This window comes from Phyllostomus discolor, chromosome 3 (genome assembly GCF_004126475.2).
Source record: "Phyllostomus discolor isolate MPI-MPIP mPhyDis1 chromosome 3, mPhyDis1.pri.v3, whole genome shotgun sequence".
Classification (NCBI taxonomy): domain Eukaryota; kingdom Metazoa; phylum Chordata; class Mammalia; order Chiroptera; family Phyllostomidae; genus Phyllostomus; species Phyllostomus discolor.
This window is the reverse complement of record NC_040905.2, coordinates 82,917,485-82,936,528: the sequence shown is the minus strand read 5'-3', so window position 1 is coordinate 82,936,528 and position 19,044 is coordinate 82,917,485. Positions and strand designations below refer to the sequence as shown.

Below are 19,044 nucleotides of genomic sequence, written 5' to 3'. Positions count from 1 at the left end.
TGATAATGCATCTAATAATTAAGAGTGTGACATTATCACATTACATTAATGACTTTAGCTGGATTAATAAATCATTTATTCTTTAAAATTGAGCATGAAGTGTACATTCATTGGTGGAAAAGAAATACGTTGTAGAGATTCCTCATATGAGGGACTCTCAATGGATTTGGTCTTAATTACTTTCCTTGGAAGGCAAAACAATATAGTGAAAACTCCCAGAACCTGAAAGTAAAATCTCCGAGTCCAAGTCCAGTATAGCCACTGGCTGCTAGTGTCACTGATGAGTCTCAGGTTCTTCATCAGTCAGGTGCAAATGGCATCTGTATCATAGGATTGCTGCGAGAAATAAGCTAATGCATGCAAAGATAACTCATAAACTGTATAGTGCAGTGCTAAAATTACTTCCTATTATTAAACTTTAAACAGGAACACTGTCCCTAATTCTAGTTTCCTTGCATTCACAATAATTTTTCCCTGTATTACTACCTATAATAATTCAAAGATGCTTATTTAAATGGAGGAAATGCCTGACAAAGAACAGAAAAAAATCTTTAAAATGGTATTCTTGGCAGACAAATCAGTTTTCTACTTTACTGAATATACATACACTTCCTATTTTGCCTGGCAGTGCAGGGCTGTAAAAATGCCTTGCAAATTGAAATGATGCAAAGTAATCTTAATAGTCATTGGGGAAAATTATAATTTTTGTGTGATCTTTAAGGCTTTTTTGGTCAAAATATTTGAACACTCTTATTGTTCTTTATAAATCTAAAGTAAAATCAGAAAAATAGTAAAATTAATATTTATTTAGTACACTCATTTAAAACACTAGAAAAATTAAGACAAGTTTTTTTTTTTACTTCTTTGAAAAATAACCGCTTTTCATGAAGATGGCACCCAAAGCCAAGAAGGAAGCCCCTGCCCCTCCCAAAGCCAAAGCCAAGGCAAAGGCTTTGAAGGCAAAGAAAGCAGTGCTAAAAGGCGTCCACAGCCACAAAAAGAAGAAGATCTGCACCTCACCCACCTTCAGGAGGCCTAAGACACTGCGGCTCCGAAGGCAGCCTAAATATCCTCGGAAGAGCACCCCCAGGAGAAACAAGCTTGACCACTATGCCATCATCAAGTTCTCCCTGACTACTGAGTCAGCCATGAAGGAGATAGAAGACAACAATACACTTGTGTTCATTGTGGATGTCAAAGCCAACAAGCACCAGATCAGACAGGCTGTGAAGAAGCCGTATGATATTGATGTGGCCAAGGTCAAAACCCTGATCAGGCCTGACAGGGAGAAGAAGGCATATGTTCGACAGGCTCCAGACTATGATGCTTTGGATGTTGCCAACAAAACTGGGATCATCTAAACTGAGTCCAGCTGGCTAATTCTAAATATAAAAAATTTATACTATAAAAAAAGAGAAAAATAACCTAAGTGTAGTTGGATCAGTGTTTGCCTTTTTTCTTCATATAATATAACTGTATATGGAGCTAGAATTATTATTTTTTGCCTTGGTGAATTGTCTTACTCATTTCAAAATGTGGATTCTTTCCAAAGTTTTATCTTTTGCACTTTCAGTGTTGTGAAATATCTCTAAGAATTCCATTAATGTGAACTATTTTACTGGCGTTACTTTTCTGAGATATCTTTCTTTTTCATCATAGCTGCTCAGTTAGGTCAGTAAGTTCTCACGGTATCCAGTTTCACTTCCAACGGTATTGCTTTTCATTTTTTTGTTACATTTTCATTTTATAACCAACTCTCTTTGGATTATTCGATATTATAAAATGTTTCCTGTGTTTATCACTGATGGACAAGGAGGCAACACACCTATATGCTTTACTGTGTGAAGGAAGCAATAACAGGTGCACAGTGACCAATCGCCGACAGACTATGGAAGACCTGTGGTGACTGGCAACTGGTGATGAAGTGCGTATGTTATTTATATTATAAGTGCATATGTTATTTGTATAGTGATTTGTGGATAAAAGAGCTAGCAGCTGAACTCACAGTAATTATACCATAGTAACTGAAATTTGAATCGTGTTACTGAGGGACAGGTATTATTTAACTACTCTATAGTAACTGAAACTCATGCAAATTAAAACAATGTGAAGTGAGGACTGTGTATACTCAGTCAAGGCCTAAGGGGAGAGCAAAACAAGCAATTATGGTAAATGCCTTAGGCTAGATAAAAAGAAGAGAAATATGAGTCCTCCTCCAACTTTGTACTTGGATTACTTCTTAATTTAATGTGGAAACACATTATAGAAAAATGCAGCATATGTGCACTCCTTAGAAGTGAGTAAAATTTATAGCAGATCCTATTTATTTGCTATATTTGAATTTTATGAATTTTCAAAAGGTAATGATTTCAAGTGGTTGACATTTTCATGAGATGGGAAATGCTATATAATGAAAAAATCCTTCCTAGGGCCCCTTTTCCAAGTACCAGGTTCTGTTCATTGAGAGCAGCTGACATTATCCTCCCTGCGACAGTCTTTGCAAAACCAGGCAAACATGTCCCCAAACACACTCACAAGCTTAAGCAGCTAACATCGAGCATTTGCTGTGATTGTACTAGACCATGTGCTGAACTTAATGTGCTTTATCTCATAAAATCCCCCCATGAGCTTTGAGGTAAGCTGTTATTATAGCAGAGGAAAATAAGTCTCTAGAGAGTTTAACTTTTCCCCAAATCATGCAGTTGGTATGTAGTGGAATAGCTATTCTCACCTAGGTACTCTGAATTCTCAAGTGTGGGCTTTTAATGATCAGACTACACTCTCTAGTATCTGCATATAGTTCATGCAATAACATTTTATTAGTCTAGCAGCCCCTTATGGTACTGGAAATTTTTTTTTGATAATTCAGCCTATGAAAATATGGCACTCAGGGGGGTTGTGAGCAACTAAAGTATGTCCAAAAGCATTAGGTATGTCTCTCAGAAGATTGTTTGGCCACCATCTGTACTTGGAAATTGGCCAGGTTACTTGGAAGGTGCTCAACTCTGAGTGTATGTCTATGAGCTGTTCTCAAGGACTGCCTGGCAGTCCCTCTTCTTTTTGGGCATTAGAATTCCAACAGACATTCAGGATGTGCACATGTGTGTGCGTGTGCATTTGCACATATACATTGTTCAGGTACTCATTCAAAACAAATATACCTGTTGTGTCTTAATTGCTCACAACAGAAATATGAAGCTTAGCTAACAACAAATACCAATGCCTGTGTATCTTTCTGATTTCATAAACTGAGTACTTCTTGACAGCTCCTATTTAACTGTCTACTATAAGCATATATACTACCCTCATCAGTTCTGGTTAGCAATTGGGCTTGTTTACTAGTTGTCTGCTTCCAAATACCTCTCTTAGAAGGAGTGGAAGGATGAAGAGTGTCTCCTGAAGCAGCCTGCATTGCTCCCTTTTTTTCTACATGCAAATCTCTCACCTTTCTTTGTTACAGTGTGGTAAAGAGTGGAAAGCTTGGAGATAAATCTCAGTTTTTTATGAAATTGAACTTTCTGGCTTTCAATAAGGAAATTCATTCTCTCTACCTCCCCACACCTTTTTAAATGAATTGTCAAAACCTAATAAACGATTCAATGTGAAGGATCATGATTTTCAAGAGCTACTAGTGGGGAAAGAAATGTGCTGTTTTCCTGCAAGTCTGAAGGCCTTGGGTCTTGGCATTACTGGGTGCTGTGTTCAAGAGTAATATAACCTTTAGTGATACTCAGGGGTTTGGAGTCATTTCTATCTCTGTGCCAGGTTTCTGTTTAGAATCTAGCCTCCACTTGGCTCAATTCCAGGTGCATGCTTTTTAATTTGTAAAAGCTCCAGTCTTTGCTTTAAGTGTTAGACAGGGTACGTATTATATCCTATATGTAAAATAACTTATGTTTACTCTTTTTGTAATAATCTCTGGTAAATGAAATTAATTAAAATATTTCCACAGAGAGGTAGCCATCTCTCGCTAGGTAGTCTCATTCGCCTCTTTATTCAGAAGTTTAAACTCAGCCAGTATAAGCGCCTCAGATAGCCCTCTTCTTGTCTCAAAGTGCAGGTCACTTCTCTGCTCTTGCACACTTGCTGGTTTGAGGGCATGCCCACCTGGGTTGGACCTGTGCTCTTTACTTCATGCTTTGTTCTCCCCTGGGACATCTTTCTATCACTTCTCAAATCATTACTTTTTGTCCTCTTTCCTGGTCCTACCAATACTCACAGCCACCCTCTACCCTTTTGCTCCTTCAATTACTTAAAAAGAAAAACTTTTCGAAAGAATTTCTGTGTTCTCCATGTCATTTACCTTAACCCTATCAATTTGGCCTCCTATCTCACTATTCTGAAATAACCAATGACTTCCTGATGCCCACTCTGATGGCCTTTCAGCCATGACCTCTTTAAGTTCTTCAGCATTGAATGGAAACTCTCTCCTCTCAGGGCTTCTAAGACCAGTATTGTTTTTCTGGTCCTGCCATTCTTACATTCCTTTTCTGTATCCTGTCAAGTGTTCTTTATCTAATCTGCCCTAAATATAGAGCTCCTTCAATTTTTCAAGCTTCTATATTTGGACTCCTTGCTGTCTCTCTCCTTTTCTTTGTTAGTGCAGCCCTTTCACAGTTTTACTTATCAACTCTAAATGAATAACTTCCAGATACACTTATCTGATACTTTTTCAGAGATGCTGACCAGCATTTCAAACTGGCTTCTGGATTTCTTCACTCATTCACTGGCTCACTTACGTCCATTGAGATGTACTAAAAGATAAGTACTGCTCTAGAGCTGTGGAGACAGCAATGCAAAAAACAGAGTTCCTATCCCACAGAATTTACATTCCAGGGAAAGAAGGAAATATAAACAAATAAAAAAGGCATTAGGTGGTAGTAAGTGCTAGAGAGAAAAACAAATCAGATAACAGGACAGAGAATGGTGGGAAATATGGTGACTAATTTTGAGCGGATAGACAGAAAAATCTCTCTATAAAATGCCACTTGAGCAGGAATGAAGGAAGTGAAGTACAAAATGATGTGGTTTTAATTATGCTGCTCAATCTCACTGTATATTTCTTAAGTTGGCTTCTTTTGCTACCCAATAATCCTATTACATTTCTTCAGAAAATTTCCTCTTTAATTCTTCTACTTGAATGTTTTTCTAACTATAAATTGTAACCCATGAGTGTGTCGTGAAATTATTAAGTGAGTCACCACCCACCATTTATAAAATAGAATTGAATTGAAGTGAAAGTAAGTGAAGTAAAGGTATTGTCTCTTAAAATTCTTGGGTGGGTGTGTTCATGCATTTACATCCTAGATAGTGCTCTTTCTTATAGTATGTTGCTGTCAAAAAAATTAATAACCATTATCCTAGATAATTATTTTCACATTTTCATCTCAAATCCCCTAATCCCCTCCCCCTCTTACTGTCAGTTGATAATCCTCATATTTCACTGAGAATGTAGAAGTAAGCACAAGAGAACTTCACCCTTTCTCATCATTGAATTCTGAATTTCTGCCCACATCATTATGTATTTGACAACATCACATTTACTAGCTGCAGGGTTCCCTTGTATAATATTTTAATCTGAACCATTTTGTTGAGTGTGTCTCAGCTCTGGGGCTACAGGGAGCATGACTTGCCCAGGACCCCAGCCACCGTGCTCTAAAATCAATTTGTCTTTTTAGTTTGTTGCCAAGTTGCACTTCCTATGGATCATTCCCAGTCAATAACTGAGCCCTGGAAATGTGCTTAGGTAGCCCATTTCTTAGAGACTTGGGATTCCTCTGATGAGCAACGTTGGCTGGAGGTTTCTCAGACAGCCTTGCAGCCGTGGCAGAACTTTCCTTAGACATATGTGCAACCTTTCCTTTCTTCCTTCTCCCAGGATCAGACTCACAGAGTCTGAAGATTCTCCCTGCTCCTTCTAGCTCTTTCCCCATTTTTTCTCAAGGGTCTTTCTGTTTTCTCTAATACATTTCTTGTACCCTTGTCATGGAGGAATGTCCCAGAAACTCAGTTCTTCTTACTGATGCAGTAAAGAATTACAGGTCAGCAAACTTACTAGCATGCAAGCAAAGTTTATTGGTGCTGAGTTCTAATAGGGAAGAAAAGGCATGGTTGGCAAGATCAGGGTGGCCAGAGGCTGGGTGGCCAGAGGCTGAGTGGCCAGCGGTCCCACTGTGTGGCTAAAAGAGCCAACAGAGTGAGTCCTTTGTTCTGAGGACTTACATACTTGGTGGGATGGGGTGAGGGAGTTATATTTTGATTGACGGATAAAGGTGATGCCAGCTTTCCCCCTGGAGACATGACTACCCAATGGAGGTGTGGGGGTCTGTTTGCCTGAATCTTTACCTTGCTCTGGACTCTATTTGTTTGTTTTGTGTACGTGAAGGGGGGCAGGCAGGTAACCAAAGTTGTTTATGGGCCCCTTCTTCGGGCACTGTGGACCTCCTCCCCTTCCCCTTCCAGGCTTTGGGATGAATAAACAGTCTCAAGGTTTTCCTTTTCTCAGCTAGTGGAGATGACACACACAGACTTTCAAGGGCTTCTCCTCTCCTACACTATCATGGTTTACTTGTATTGCTTGTAATGCCTGGCAATCTTACTGGACTAGCCTCAGGATTACTGGGTCAATGTGTGAGCCTTTGCTTCCAGCCTCCTGTATTAACTTTTTTTGTTAGATTATAATGGTGAGGGCCCGGCCTTTATTTCCCCTCTGGCCGCTCACTTCATAACACCCTTACCCCATCTTGACATCTGTTTCTCAGAGGACCCAAACTAACACAGACATTTAGACTTTCCACAGATTTTTATTCTGTACAACTAAACTTCTGATTGCTCAACTCTTAGCACAGCACTTTTCTATTGAGAACCCTTCAAATCACTGCCATGGCTCACTAAATTAAACTTAACCCTTTTCTCACATCCACACTTCCCTCCAGCCCATCTTTCAAAGCATCACCCAGTGCTCGTAGTCTAGTCTGAGGTCTCCTGAGCGAATATTCTGTCACCATTTTATCACACCTGCTCCTCCCATGCCCCCAAGAAAACATCTGCTCAGCTGATGCCTCCTTCGCTCTGGATCCCTTCTTGACTTTTCTATCACATGATGTTTTTGTCTGCTCCACTTTAAAGGCCATAGAAGGCTGTTTTCTGCAGTATAATCACTCTTTTCGGTGTGTTAAAAGGGAGGCTGTATAGCCCAGTGGTGAAGTGTGTTGTCTGAAATCAGATCTGGATAGTCATATCACATGAAATAAAAGGACAAAAAACTAGCTGAGACTGAATATCTTTGGGAAACATTGAGCTAAACAAAAATAACCAAAGATTTTTTTTTGTTTTTAATTTCAAGACTTCCCAGAGCCCTTAAGATGCTAATTAATATATACTGTGACTTCCAAGGCCATCATTGACATTTTATGTTGCTTGTCTTGAATTTATTTGATTATGAAATCTTTTTAAAAACAGATCTTGAGACGTTACTATTTCTTGGAACACACTTTGGAAAAGAGTAAAAATTGTCATAGAATTTTGCATGTCTGATTTTGACAATACTATATTTATTCTTCATCTTGTTATAGCTATTTATATATTTAACTTACACATTTTCCCACTTATACACTTTAGGTTTAGCATAAAGTCTTAAAAATAATAGGCACTTGTTGAGTTGAATAATCATGGACTTTTAGTGAGGGTTGATGGTCTGAACTCTATTTGGTAACTGGAGAAAATGAGTTTACATCTACTTTCAGTAGCTTTTTTGCAGTCTCTTTTATACCATATTTTCCTGGGCTACCTTTCTAGCTGGGAGAATTGCTCGACCAAAAGCCCTTGCTTACATGGGCTAAATTCATTTTCTCTGCAAATCATTTTATTGAAGGGACAGTTTAACAGAGGACTTATAAGGGTGGAAATGCATTATAAGGGCAAGGAGGTAGGAGACAGCTGACTGAGTCCTGGCACACCACGGTGGTGGGGAAGGCTTAGTTCTGATTGTTTTCATTTCCAAGGGTATGTTTGTCAAAAAGGTACTCAGCCAGGCCACAATCTGGAGCCCCCATCTTAATCAAGTTGTGCACATGGTCCCCTAGTTCTTTGATAGACTTCACCTGCTCATTTAGATAGTGGGTTTCCAGGAAGTCGCACAAATGGGGGTCGCCTTTGTCTGAGGCCAGAGTGTGCAATTCCAGCAACGACTGGTTCACGTTTTTCTCCAAGAGCAGAGCACACTTCATGGCATTCAGCCCGCTTTCCCAGTCGTCCTGGTCGGGTTTCTTGATGTCCTGCAGGCAGATCCTACCTCCTCGCTGGTTCTGCAGCCTCATTAGCTTCTCTGCATGTAGGGTCTCCTCCTGGGACTGGCGAAGGAAATACCTAGAGAAGTTGTTCAAGGCCACATCGTCTCGGGAGAAGTAATAGGCCATTGACAAGTACACGTAGGACGCATAGAGCTCGAGGTTGATCTGGCGGTTGATCGCAGCCTCAGAGTCCAGGTGGAAGTTCTGGCGCACCCGGGAGGGGCCAGATGCAGACCCAGCGGGGCACTTGGAGGAGGCAGCTGCGGCCATCCGGCGGCAGGGGGCTGCGGGCCAGGGGACCGAGGGGCTCCCTGTGGCCCTGCGCGGTGGCAGAGGGAAGACATAGCGCGCGCCGCGTAGGGACACTAGCGAAGTGCTGATGTGCCTGGGAAAGAACAAGAAACCTGACATGCCTTCTCTTCTTCACAAGTGGGGAAACTGAATGCGGGCGGGTTCGCGCAGGGTCAGGCTTCAGGGGCGCCAGGTGTGAATCAGAACTGTGTCCCAGGCGACTGCGACTGCGTCACACGCCCTCTTTCCTTACAGAGGCTCCCAGTTCGATGCGATGGCAGCAGTGGGAGGGCGCGAGCCTGTGGCACGGTTGGGCACAGGCAGGTGGCAATTACACAACACTGTATCTAAACGATGTCCTATCGTAGACACAAGATTTCTGCTCTTGGGCGTTTATAATTTATTATTTCACCAAAATTAAAAATGCTGTCCAAAAAGTAGGCACCAGGACTTGGGAAAGAAAGGACTGAGCCAATCGCTGCTTGACCTTGTCTCCCAGCTTTTGCTGCCCTGGGACTAAGAGATGGGAGTGGACTTCAAGGCAAAGCCATGAAACAGGGTGAAACAGAAGTCACAGCCAATTTATCTCTGAGTAAAAGTCCACTACCAAAGTGCATATTTATACCTTGACTTTTTGATTATTTTAACTAAGTATGACAATAATTACCAGTACAGTGGGCAGATTTTCAAGAGTCTGTAGCAAGACAGTGCTTTCTTTCAAAAAGACATTTTATTTTTAAATATAAAGTTTATCTTCATTATAAAGAAATCAGGTATTGTAGGAAAGAGGAAAGAATGTAAAAACTAGCTCTAAATTTGATGTTATATTCCTGTCTTTTGTCAATGTAGATATGTATTTTTTAAAGGACAATTTTTAAAAATTAAATTTAAGATAGTATTTGACTTTAAAAGAGTATATATAATTGTAATTTGTTGAGAAAATGAAGATTAACTCACAAAAGACTATTCAAAACTTTCCTAATTTTTCCTTTACTCAGAGAGAACCATTGTTAAAATGTTGGTAGTAATTATCACAGATTAAAACAAACATTAAAATATGTATCACAGACACACAAAAGTAAACATGTATTTTTATTGGCTTTATGGTGATATAATTGACATAAAATAAACTGTGGATACTTAAACTTTACAGCTTGGTAGGGTTTGGCATATGAATTCGTCTGGGAAACCAGCACCAAAATCAAAATAAGGAATGTATCACCTCCCAAAGTTCCCTCACGCCCCTTGGTATTTTGTAATTCTTTCTTTTTGCCTCACTCTGCTCCATGTTATAAAAGGCACCCACTGATCTGTTTGTCCTTACTAGCTATATTAGTTTGCATTTTCTAGAATTTTATATAAATGAAACACACACACACACATATATTTTTTCTTTCACTTAGCATAATTATTTTGAGATACACCCATGTTGTAGTATGTACCAAGTCATTTTTATGGCTGGGAAGTATTCCAATGTATGGATATAGCAAATTTGTTGATCCTTTCACCTGCTGGTATTTATTTTGGTTGTTTACAGTTTTGCTGTTAAAATAAAACTGTTATGATCTTTCCTGTATGAGTCTTTGTGTGGTTATATGCTCTCATTTCTGTGGGTAAATATTTTGTATGGAGGGGCTATATCACACAGTAAGTATATGTCTAAGTTTTTAAGAAACTTCCAATTGTTTTCCAAAGTGGTTGTACCACTTTACATTCTCATCAGCACTGTGTGAAACTTCAAGTTCCTTCACATCCTTGCAAAGACTTGGTGTTATCAATTATGCAAGTTTAACTTAAAATTTAAGTTTTTAAACAGAAACTTGATAATGACTTTGAGTCTAATGTAATAGTGAATAAAACATACATTCAGTCAAAAAATAAAATTAAAGTTTTAGCCACTCTGTTACCAAGCCCAACTAGTAGGGACAGGGTCCCACTGTTTGCCACCTTCCAGGCAGATCTCCAAAGATAGAGTTCGGTAGAAAAGAAAGGAATCTGTTATTTAGTAGCAAGTCTCTGCTTAAAATATCTGGGTAACAAAAGTAAGGGGAAAGGAAAAGTCAGAGTATGACATCAAAAAGAGTCTCATTTCAACCACTACATAGGTTCAGGAGCTGAAAATAACACAAGATCAAAAATCTGTTCATGGTGCTGACTGTTATCACCAAGGTCTTTGGAAATAACAGCACGCTTCTCCTCAAAGCCTGTTCCCTCTAAGGTCCGAAAAGAAAATTCACCCCGTCACCTTCTGCCTGCTCAATTCAAGGTTATGCCAGGAACCTCTTCTCCTGCCTAAAAGTATCATAAACTTAGGTGGCTTAGCTGGTCTCCTGTTGCTGTCCAGCCTCAGGCATTTTTCGGAGTCTGTGCCCCCAGGCCTCTGCTCACAGGCTTGCAACAGCCACTGCCAGTAGGCCCGCTGGTGCTGATTGATATGCTTCCTGCTGGGGAGGGGAAAGAACCAACTGACTTTTTGCTTTCTGGCGTGCTCCATTTCAAAAGTCCTTTACCACAATCCCATGTGTGCTGAAAGCCAGTGGGAGTGTCTAGCCTTCCCACCAATGAGGGCCAGTGTTGGCTATATTTGCCTTTTCGCCTCTCCCAGCTGCCATGCTTAGCAAGGGATGGAAGTCTGTAGTCACACAGGTGCAGCTCAAACCCCTCTCCCATTTCCAAGGGGGTGTGTCCCCCCTTTTGCAACTTTAGTTGGTTGTATACTGATGTATTCCTTTAATTTGCATTACCAGAATTATTAACGATGCTGAGTATATTTTCAAGTACTTCTTTGCCAACCATATACCTTTGGTGTAGTGTATGTTCAAATCTTTTGCCCATTTATATGTTGGATCATTTCTTTTGTTATGGCTGTTTGATTTCTTTTGGTTAAACCTGGGTCTTTGATATTAGCACTGCTTCTATCCAGGTCTTCTTTATATTATCTGTATGCTACCTGCTCTCTATTACTTTCTTATATTTGCTCACTTAAATTCTGCTTGTAGAATGTGATTCTACATTCTACTTAAATGTATTATATTCACCAAGTCAGATTACCTTTCTAGGTCAGCTTCTGGAACTGGAAATTTATGATCCTACGCACTTCCAGTTAAAAGGGTTAAGTAAGAAGAGAAAGCATCCAGAGTACTTGCCATGCAACTTGACACAGAATAAACACTCAGAATATTAATAGTTTTATTGGGTAATTTAAAAAAATTATTATTTATTATTTTTTTAGAGAGAGGGGAAGGGAGGGAAAAAAAGAGGGAGAGAAGCATCAATGCATGGTTGTCTCTCATGTGCCCCCTACTGGGGACCTGGCCTGCAACCCAGGTGTGTGCCCTGATGGAACTGAACCTGCAACCCTTTGGTTCCCAGGCTGGCACTCAATCCACTGACCCACAGCAGCCAGACCATACAATTCCTATTTAATTACTCAAAACCAATTATGTTATGCTATTCAATTAAACAATACTTATTATTGCATATGGAAAATACAGCTTATAAAGAATGCTAAAATGTATTATAGTGTTGCTATTTTGTATGAGTAGTGAGGTAAAAATTCTTTTATTATATGGACATGTCAAACTTGTGGTTTTGTAGTAAGCTCCTTAGTCTCAAAAGAGCTTCTTAAAGTGTGCCATAAATAAAGGTGGGTGCCCAAGATCTAGTTGCGCTTAAATTCTGCTTGTAGAATGTGATTGATATTTGGCAAGCAATTTCTCACTATTCTTTTTTGCTTCTATATACTCATTGTTGCTTTTATTTTCACCAAACTTTTGCTATTCCTCAAACTTAGTTCCCTAAAGAGAGGTTATGAAAATGATTCTTTAGAGGGGTATTAAATGCCAACTGCTGTTACTAGTGTTTTAGGAGAAATGATGCTCTTCATATAAATACCTATCCCTATGGTAGTAAAAAGCATAGATATAAAATCAATTCAGTATATGAAGTGTAATGCAAAACAATGCCATAAAACACAACACACATTTAGATAGCCCATGTTAATTTGTCCAAAATATTTCTTCTTCCTATTACAACATTTATAATATATTCTTCTGAACTTTGAAAATGCAAGGTTCTGGTAGGTGTTAATTTTAGCTCATGAACATTTTAATTTCTAGTACCCTAGTAAAATTAATGTTGTTCTACCAAAAATACAAACCTTGACTATCACCCACATTCTTTACAACTCATTTTTTCCTCAGTTTTTAATGAAGTTTTTATTTTTATTTTTTAAAGATTTTATTTATTTTTAAAGAGGGGGAAGGAAAGGGAAAGAGGGGGAGAGAAACATAAATAAGTGGTTGCCTCTTCCGCACCCCCCTACTGGGGACCTGGCCTGCAACCCAGGCATGTGCCCTGACTGGGAATCCAATGGGCAACCCTTTGGTTCTCAGTCTGGCACTCAAACCACTGAGCTACACCAGCCAGGGCCTTTCTTCCACAGCTTTAATCGCTTTTTCTCTTCTTTGAACAACCTCCGTCAAGCTTTTATGATTCTCTGGGGTACCCTCTGTTCCTCATCTTCCTTTCCTCCCTTTTTTTACTTTCTTGTGAAACCTGTATCATCTTTAAAGGTCTCATCAGATGTATTACCTTCTCTGTAAGGTCTTGCATAACCTCTTTGGAAATCACTACTTCTTGTGTGTTGTTGTCAAAGTACTTTGTTTATTTTGAGAGTATGTCATGTTGTAATTGTGTGCATCTTTAAGGGCAGAGCTGTTATCTAATTTCAGTGATTTTGTACATGAACTAATTGCTCTTATATTTGTATTTAAAACAGGCATTGCACAATCTAAAAATAAACAGTGAAAGTAATGCTTATATTGTAAAATATTGTTTTTTAAACTTAGAATGACATTAAATAAAAATAGAAACACCATGACAAGTCAAGAGAGAAGAAATGAAAGTATTTTATATTAGGTATCTTTAGTAGCACTTTTTCCTGCTTTTTGAAAAAAAAATGAACATACATTTTCATTTTGCACAGGGGATATAGTATAACTTGGGTTGATTCCACAGGGGAATTCTAGAGCATAGACATGCCTCAGAAATTGCCCTGAGTCAGGGCATGGAGCTGGACTTTCATACCCCTGCATCAGTCAGATGTTATCTAGAGCTGCTCAAGGGAGGGTACCTTCCCAGGGACCCTGGGCAGTATACCAACATCTCCTAACTTCTTGCCTGACTTCGTGTCTAACTGAGATCAGTGCAGGGATCCAGTAGAAAATAGAAGGTATACTTAAAAATTAGGATAATTCTGTAAAGGTTTAATAAAAAGAGTATATACCAATGCATGGGAAGGGAAGCCAGAAGAGGTAGTTCCGCACTCTGGAGCTGGTCTCAAGAGGAAGATTGCTTACCAGATGACAGTGAGCTTGTTCAGAGAGAATTATCTAGAAAGGAGCAATGACACCTGGTTGAGGTACAGAGCCAGGCTCAGGAAACCTAGAGGGGAAGAATCTAATGGGACAGATATCCTGGCCTCACTCTCTTCCTTCCCTTGGATCTCTTGCTTGTGCTTCCCATAGGTTGAACCTGGCAGAAAGTGAGAAGGTGGAGGATTCATTATTGTAGTGCATTCAGACCAGCCCCTGGGAAGAGAAGAAGGCAGGGAGGTTGGGAAGTGGATCTGTAAGGCAAACATAAGGTGTCAGACTCTCTTACACTCTTCCATTCTACTGGCCTCAGAAGGGCCACAGATAGCATTTTCAAATATAAAAATGATTACATCATTTCCTTGCTTTAAACCCTTTAGTGGTTCTACCTTAAATGATGTATCCCTGCAAAATACGTTCTTTATTGCTTCTCTGTGGCTACTCACTTGCTAGTCCCAGCACCCTTTACTTGCCCTAAGCCCCAGACATGATGAACTGTTTTTTGAACACTAATGTATCATTTGTTGCTATCCCACAGGATTCTACATATGTGTCCACACTGTTCCACCTACAAGTAACTGCAGGGGAAGTGTGGGCAGAGGGTTAGCAAAACCCTTTACACACCTGCAAGAGATTATGGTAACTGGTTAATGGCTTGGCTCTGTTAGAGTGTGGAATACATGTCCGTGCAATCTTGCTTGTGGAAAAGTCTCCCTTGATTGGCAAACTAACACTGAGCTTCCCTGAGTGTGTTGACTCGCATCCCTGGGCATGCCAGTAGTGGAGTTCACAGCTGTGAAGTTGTAACAAGAGTTAGTGACCCTTGTGGGACATGAGGCTTTTTAGCCAGGGTATCTCTTATTTTATGGGGACCTTGAGAGGATGATTGATAATATTCTGTCAGGAAACTATGCTTCTTGTACTATGTCCTTTTGGGTGGCATGGGGTTAGACTTGTAAGTATGAATATTTATTTGAACCCACGGAAGACCCTTTGGCGGTTGTCATGGGGAATAAACAAATTTATGTGGATTCCTCTCTGATAACCCCATGCTGTTACTGCTTTCCTGTAAATCTGGGATTGTGCTTACCACTCCCTCTCCCTTTGCATCTTTGCCGGCTATTTCCACCATTCTTTTGATCCCATGGTTCTTAGAAGCCTTCAGGGTACACCCCAGCCCCTTCTACTCACCCCGCAATGAGACTAAATTATAATTATATATTCACTTTTATTACACCACTAAGTTGAATAATTTTGGTTGTCAGGGAAAGGTCCATCTCTTTTGCTCTTGTGTATCTAGCATAAAGGGTACCTGACACGATGCCCTCAATAATTCTGTGAAGAAAATGGGTTAGGGTTTAAGATTCCCTCAAGTCTCCCAAATCCCTGTTCCAAGTAACACTGAAGGAACCAAGTTGAGGAAAGTTATAGTTTAATCTTTAATGGCTAATTATAGTTCATTTAATTTCTTATGTCTAGCTCCACAATTAGTGGAGGCCATTGAATTTTTGAAGATTGAAAAAGGGTCATTTTAAAATCAATTCTCTTTGATTTAATTCAATTTCAAATATATGTTTTGAACACCTGATGCTAGAAGAGTAAGAAACACACGATACTGTGAAAGAATAAAAGATACTGGAGTTTAGGGTTTAGGTCTGCGTGCAAGGTAAAGTGGTAGGCCTGCATTCATCATAGGAAGTCAGATGCATTAACATCTTAAATCAAGCATGGAGGATCTGTGATTGCCTTGTAGAGAAGGTCAGATTTGACTATGGTCTTACAAGGGGTGGGAAGATGAGGACTTTATGTAGAAAAGATCATGTGAAGCTCCCAAAGGGGAGAGGATGAAGTTAAATTTGCATGGAAGAGCATAGACAAACCCTGACCCATGTAACTGGGTTGGGTATCCTCCTGCAAAGCAGAAGGTCGTGGTTGCTTCCTGGTCAGGGCACATGCCTGGGTTGTGGGTTTGGTCCCTGGTTGAGGTGCATTTGAGAGGAAAGCAATTGATGTTTTTCTCCTTCCTTTCTCCTCTCCCTAAAAATAAGTAAGTAAAACCTTTTTTTTAAAAAAAAAGAAGAGTGGAAACAACACTCTGTGGGACTTGGCTGCAACATGGACAGTATATAATTTGCACCTTAGGAGAGAATTGATTAGAATTGAGCCACAGTTTTGTATCTTCTTTATAACTCTAAAGAATTCAATGAGTGTTTATGCCCCTGCTTACTTTAATATGGTATGGTTTAAAATATTATGAAATAATAAAGTGCATAGAACATATGTATACTTGGAGTAGCTCTGTTAAGTGCTAGAACCCTTCAAGCTGCTGCTTCCACCAAAGATGGGGTTTGCCGCTGTTACTCCCGGTATGTAATGTGAAGTTCTTTCAGCTCATGGGTTCAACTTAGATAAACCAATGCAAGTGATGACTGTAAGTGTATTCTTTGTAAACTCTTCAGCTTATGCTTTAGCTCTCTCAGTATTAGCTCAGGAGTAAATATGTTTGAAAGACCTTTTTGTTCAAAGGGCTAAGATGTTCCATATTTATGTCATAAAAATGTTTTGGAATGATTACTTAGTTCTGTTATCTTGAATAATTTTATAATTTACAACAGAATATAGTGATACAGCACAAATATAAGCTCCAAATCATCTCCAGTGATCATAATAAAGGAAAGTGATGGCTGCTGAGTGCCGCCTGTGTGTGGTAAGCACGATTTGAAGCACTCCGTGCATTTTCTCTGTGAGTCATCGTAAAACATTGGGCAGCTGGGATCACTATACACATTCTGACTGTTTACAAATTACAGAGAATACGCGCACTTTATTTTCAGTATCATACACTCTAAATGGAGTTAAGAAAAAAATGTTTCTAAGTAGTTCCATTTTCAATCAAAGTTGGAGGAATGTCTTAGAAGTTGAATCATGTAGCAATGCCATCTTTATTGACGTGCATTATAGCAGTAGTTTTAGAACAGAAAGCACCATAGCGTTTGTTTATTTTATTCCTTATTTTATGAACAAAGAGACTGAGTGATAGAGTGCTGGCACAGAGTTACCAATTCTCATAGCAACCAGCCTGCTTTACAATAATATTCTTTCTAGTATTCTACACTCACATGATACATGATACCTTTTCCTAACAATGATTAGTATATTAGAATGCAGTAACATCAAGGGACACTCAGTGGCAATGGAGGGATGGCTTTCATTTGTATCAAAGTCGAACATAAAACACTGCTTTTCAATAAAAAATTCCCTATTCCCAAAGCCTCCCCAACTGAAGCTTTAGATGTCTGTGTAGAATCTATTGCTATAGGAAAAGTGAAAGGGTCAATCAATTTCATTTCTGCAGAGTGTTTCCAAGGTCAGTTCTATCTTTAGAATGGTCAACACTCAACTAACGGTCTGCTAATACCATTTAGTGGCCACCATATCTTGGAGGAGGTAAATGAATCTTTTCCTCAAGAATCTCATAAAAAAACCTTAAGACTTAGCAATCCCACTTGGAGGAATTTATTATATGGAAAAATGTGGTGCATAAAGAGTACATAAGGAAGTCTATTAATTTTGTCACAGTGTTTACATAAAAATAAAAAGCTGAAAGTAAACTGTCTCTCATTGGAGTATTTACAAATTATAGGGAAGTCACACAATGGAGTGTCATACAGCCCTTAACAGAATTAAGTAGTTTTCTCTTTGTGATACTATGGGGAGATATTGGTATGATATTTTATTGTTTAATCTTTTTTATTTTATCTTTTTATTGTTGTTCAATTACAGTTGTCCCAATTTCCCCTGAGTTGTCCTCCCCTGCCCTACCCACCTCCCACCCCTGCCCACAGTCAGTCCCCACCCTCTTGTCCATGCCCATGGGTCCTTTATACATGTTCCCTCCACACGATACTTTAAATGGAGAAGCTGTGTGTGTGTGTGTGTGCACAATCCCATACTTGGAGGCAACAAAAGGTTTATATGTAAGTGTATACACACACAAACACACATGAAAAAGAGGGAGAAAGACACATTATAAACATGGTAGAATGTCAGAAAAGTCTGACCACCGGGCTGTGGGAGGCTTCAACCATTGCAATTAGATAGACCGGGAGAGAGGAAGATGCGGAGTTAATTTTGTTACATATTTTAAAATAACTTAGCCCTGGCTGGCATAGCTCAGTGGACTGAGCATGGGCTGTGAACCAAAGTGTTGCAGGTTAAATTTCCAGTCAGGGTACATGCCTGGGTTGCAGGCCATGACCCCCAGCAACCGCACATTGATGTTTCTCTCTCTCTCTCTTTCTCCCTCCCTTCCCTCTCTAAAAATAAATAAATAAAATCTTTTTTTTTAAAAAAATAACTTGATTAAGATCAATATTAGTTAACTACTATTTCAATATTTTTAAAAATAAAAATATAAAAAGAGGTTTTTAAAGAAGCCAGATAATCACAGATGAGATGAACTGTACATATACTAAAGAAAAATAAACACAAGCAAATAACTCCAGCCGAGTCATATATTTGTTGAGAGTAGCTGAAGTTGGGGCACAGTAGGAAAAATATGGAGGTGATGATAAGAAATAGCAATTTCTAAAAATCACGCAAGAAGTTGAGATGGCAATGTTGGTCAGGACATGTGACCAGAAAATTAAGATGGAATAGGTGCGAGAAAGATTAAGAGCAAGTGTGCTTGCTGGAAGAGGGGACGACAAAGTGGTAATCTAGAGTGTAGATTCTAAATGATAGCCCCAGAATGTGGGGTTGTTGTATGGTCATGGGTATTGCAGTGATTTTAATTTTAAACCACATTTCAATAAGATTATTCATGTTGTATCAGCATATATTAATAGTAATATTTTTATCACTGTTATTATTCACTTTGTCTACCTAAATATGACATAATATAGTTAAGAGAATACAAGTTTTACTTGCATTTTTTTCTGGGGTAAAATAATATAAACTTCAGTTCAATAACCTTTACAATAATTTATTCTTGCCTTTGGGCATGAATAAATTTTGGTCTAAAATTCTGCAATGAATTTGAATAAATCAGAGTTTTGTGTTCATTTAAAATATAAGCCCAATGCTAA

General features: G+C 39.1%; 2 protein-coding genes across 2 annotated transcripts; one reads left to right on the top strand and one right to left on the bottom strand.

Moving 5' to 3' along the window:
* Positions 1-884: 884 nt before the first annotated feature.
* On the top strand, positions 885-1,405 carry LOC114505781 (60S ribosomal protein L23a-like). Its single transcript, XM_036020034.1, has one exon. The coding sequence runs from the start codon at positions 885-887 to the stop codon at positions 1,359-1,361; it is 477 nt and encodes a 158-aa protein (XP_035875927.1). The 3' UTR covers positions 1,362-1,405.
* Positions 1,406-7,976: 6,571 nt separating this feature from the next.
* On the bottom strand, positions 7,977-8,747 carry FTMT (ferritin mitochondrial). The gene has a single exon (XM_028507488.2). The coding sequence runs from the start codon at positions 8,700-8,702 to the stop codon at positions 7,977-7,979; it is 726 nt and encodes a 241-aa protein (XP_028363289.1). The 5' UTR covers positions 8,703-8,747.
* Positions 8,748-19,044: the final 10,297 nt, after the last annotated feature.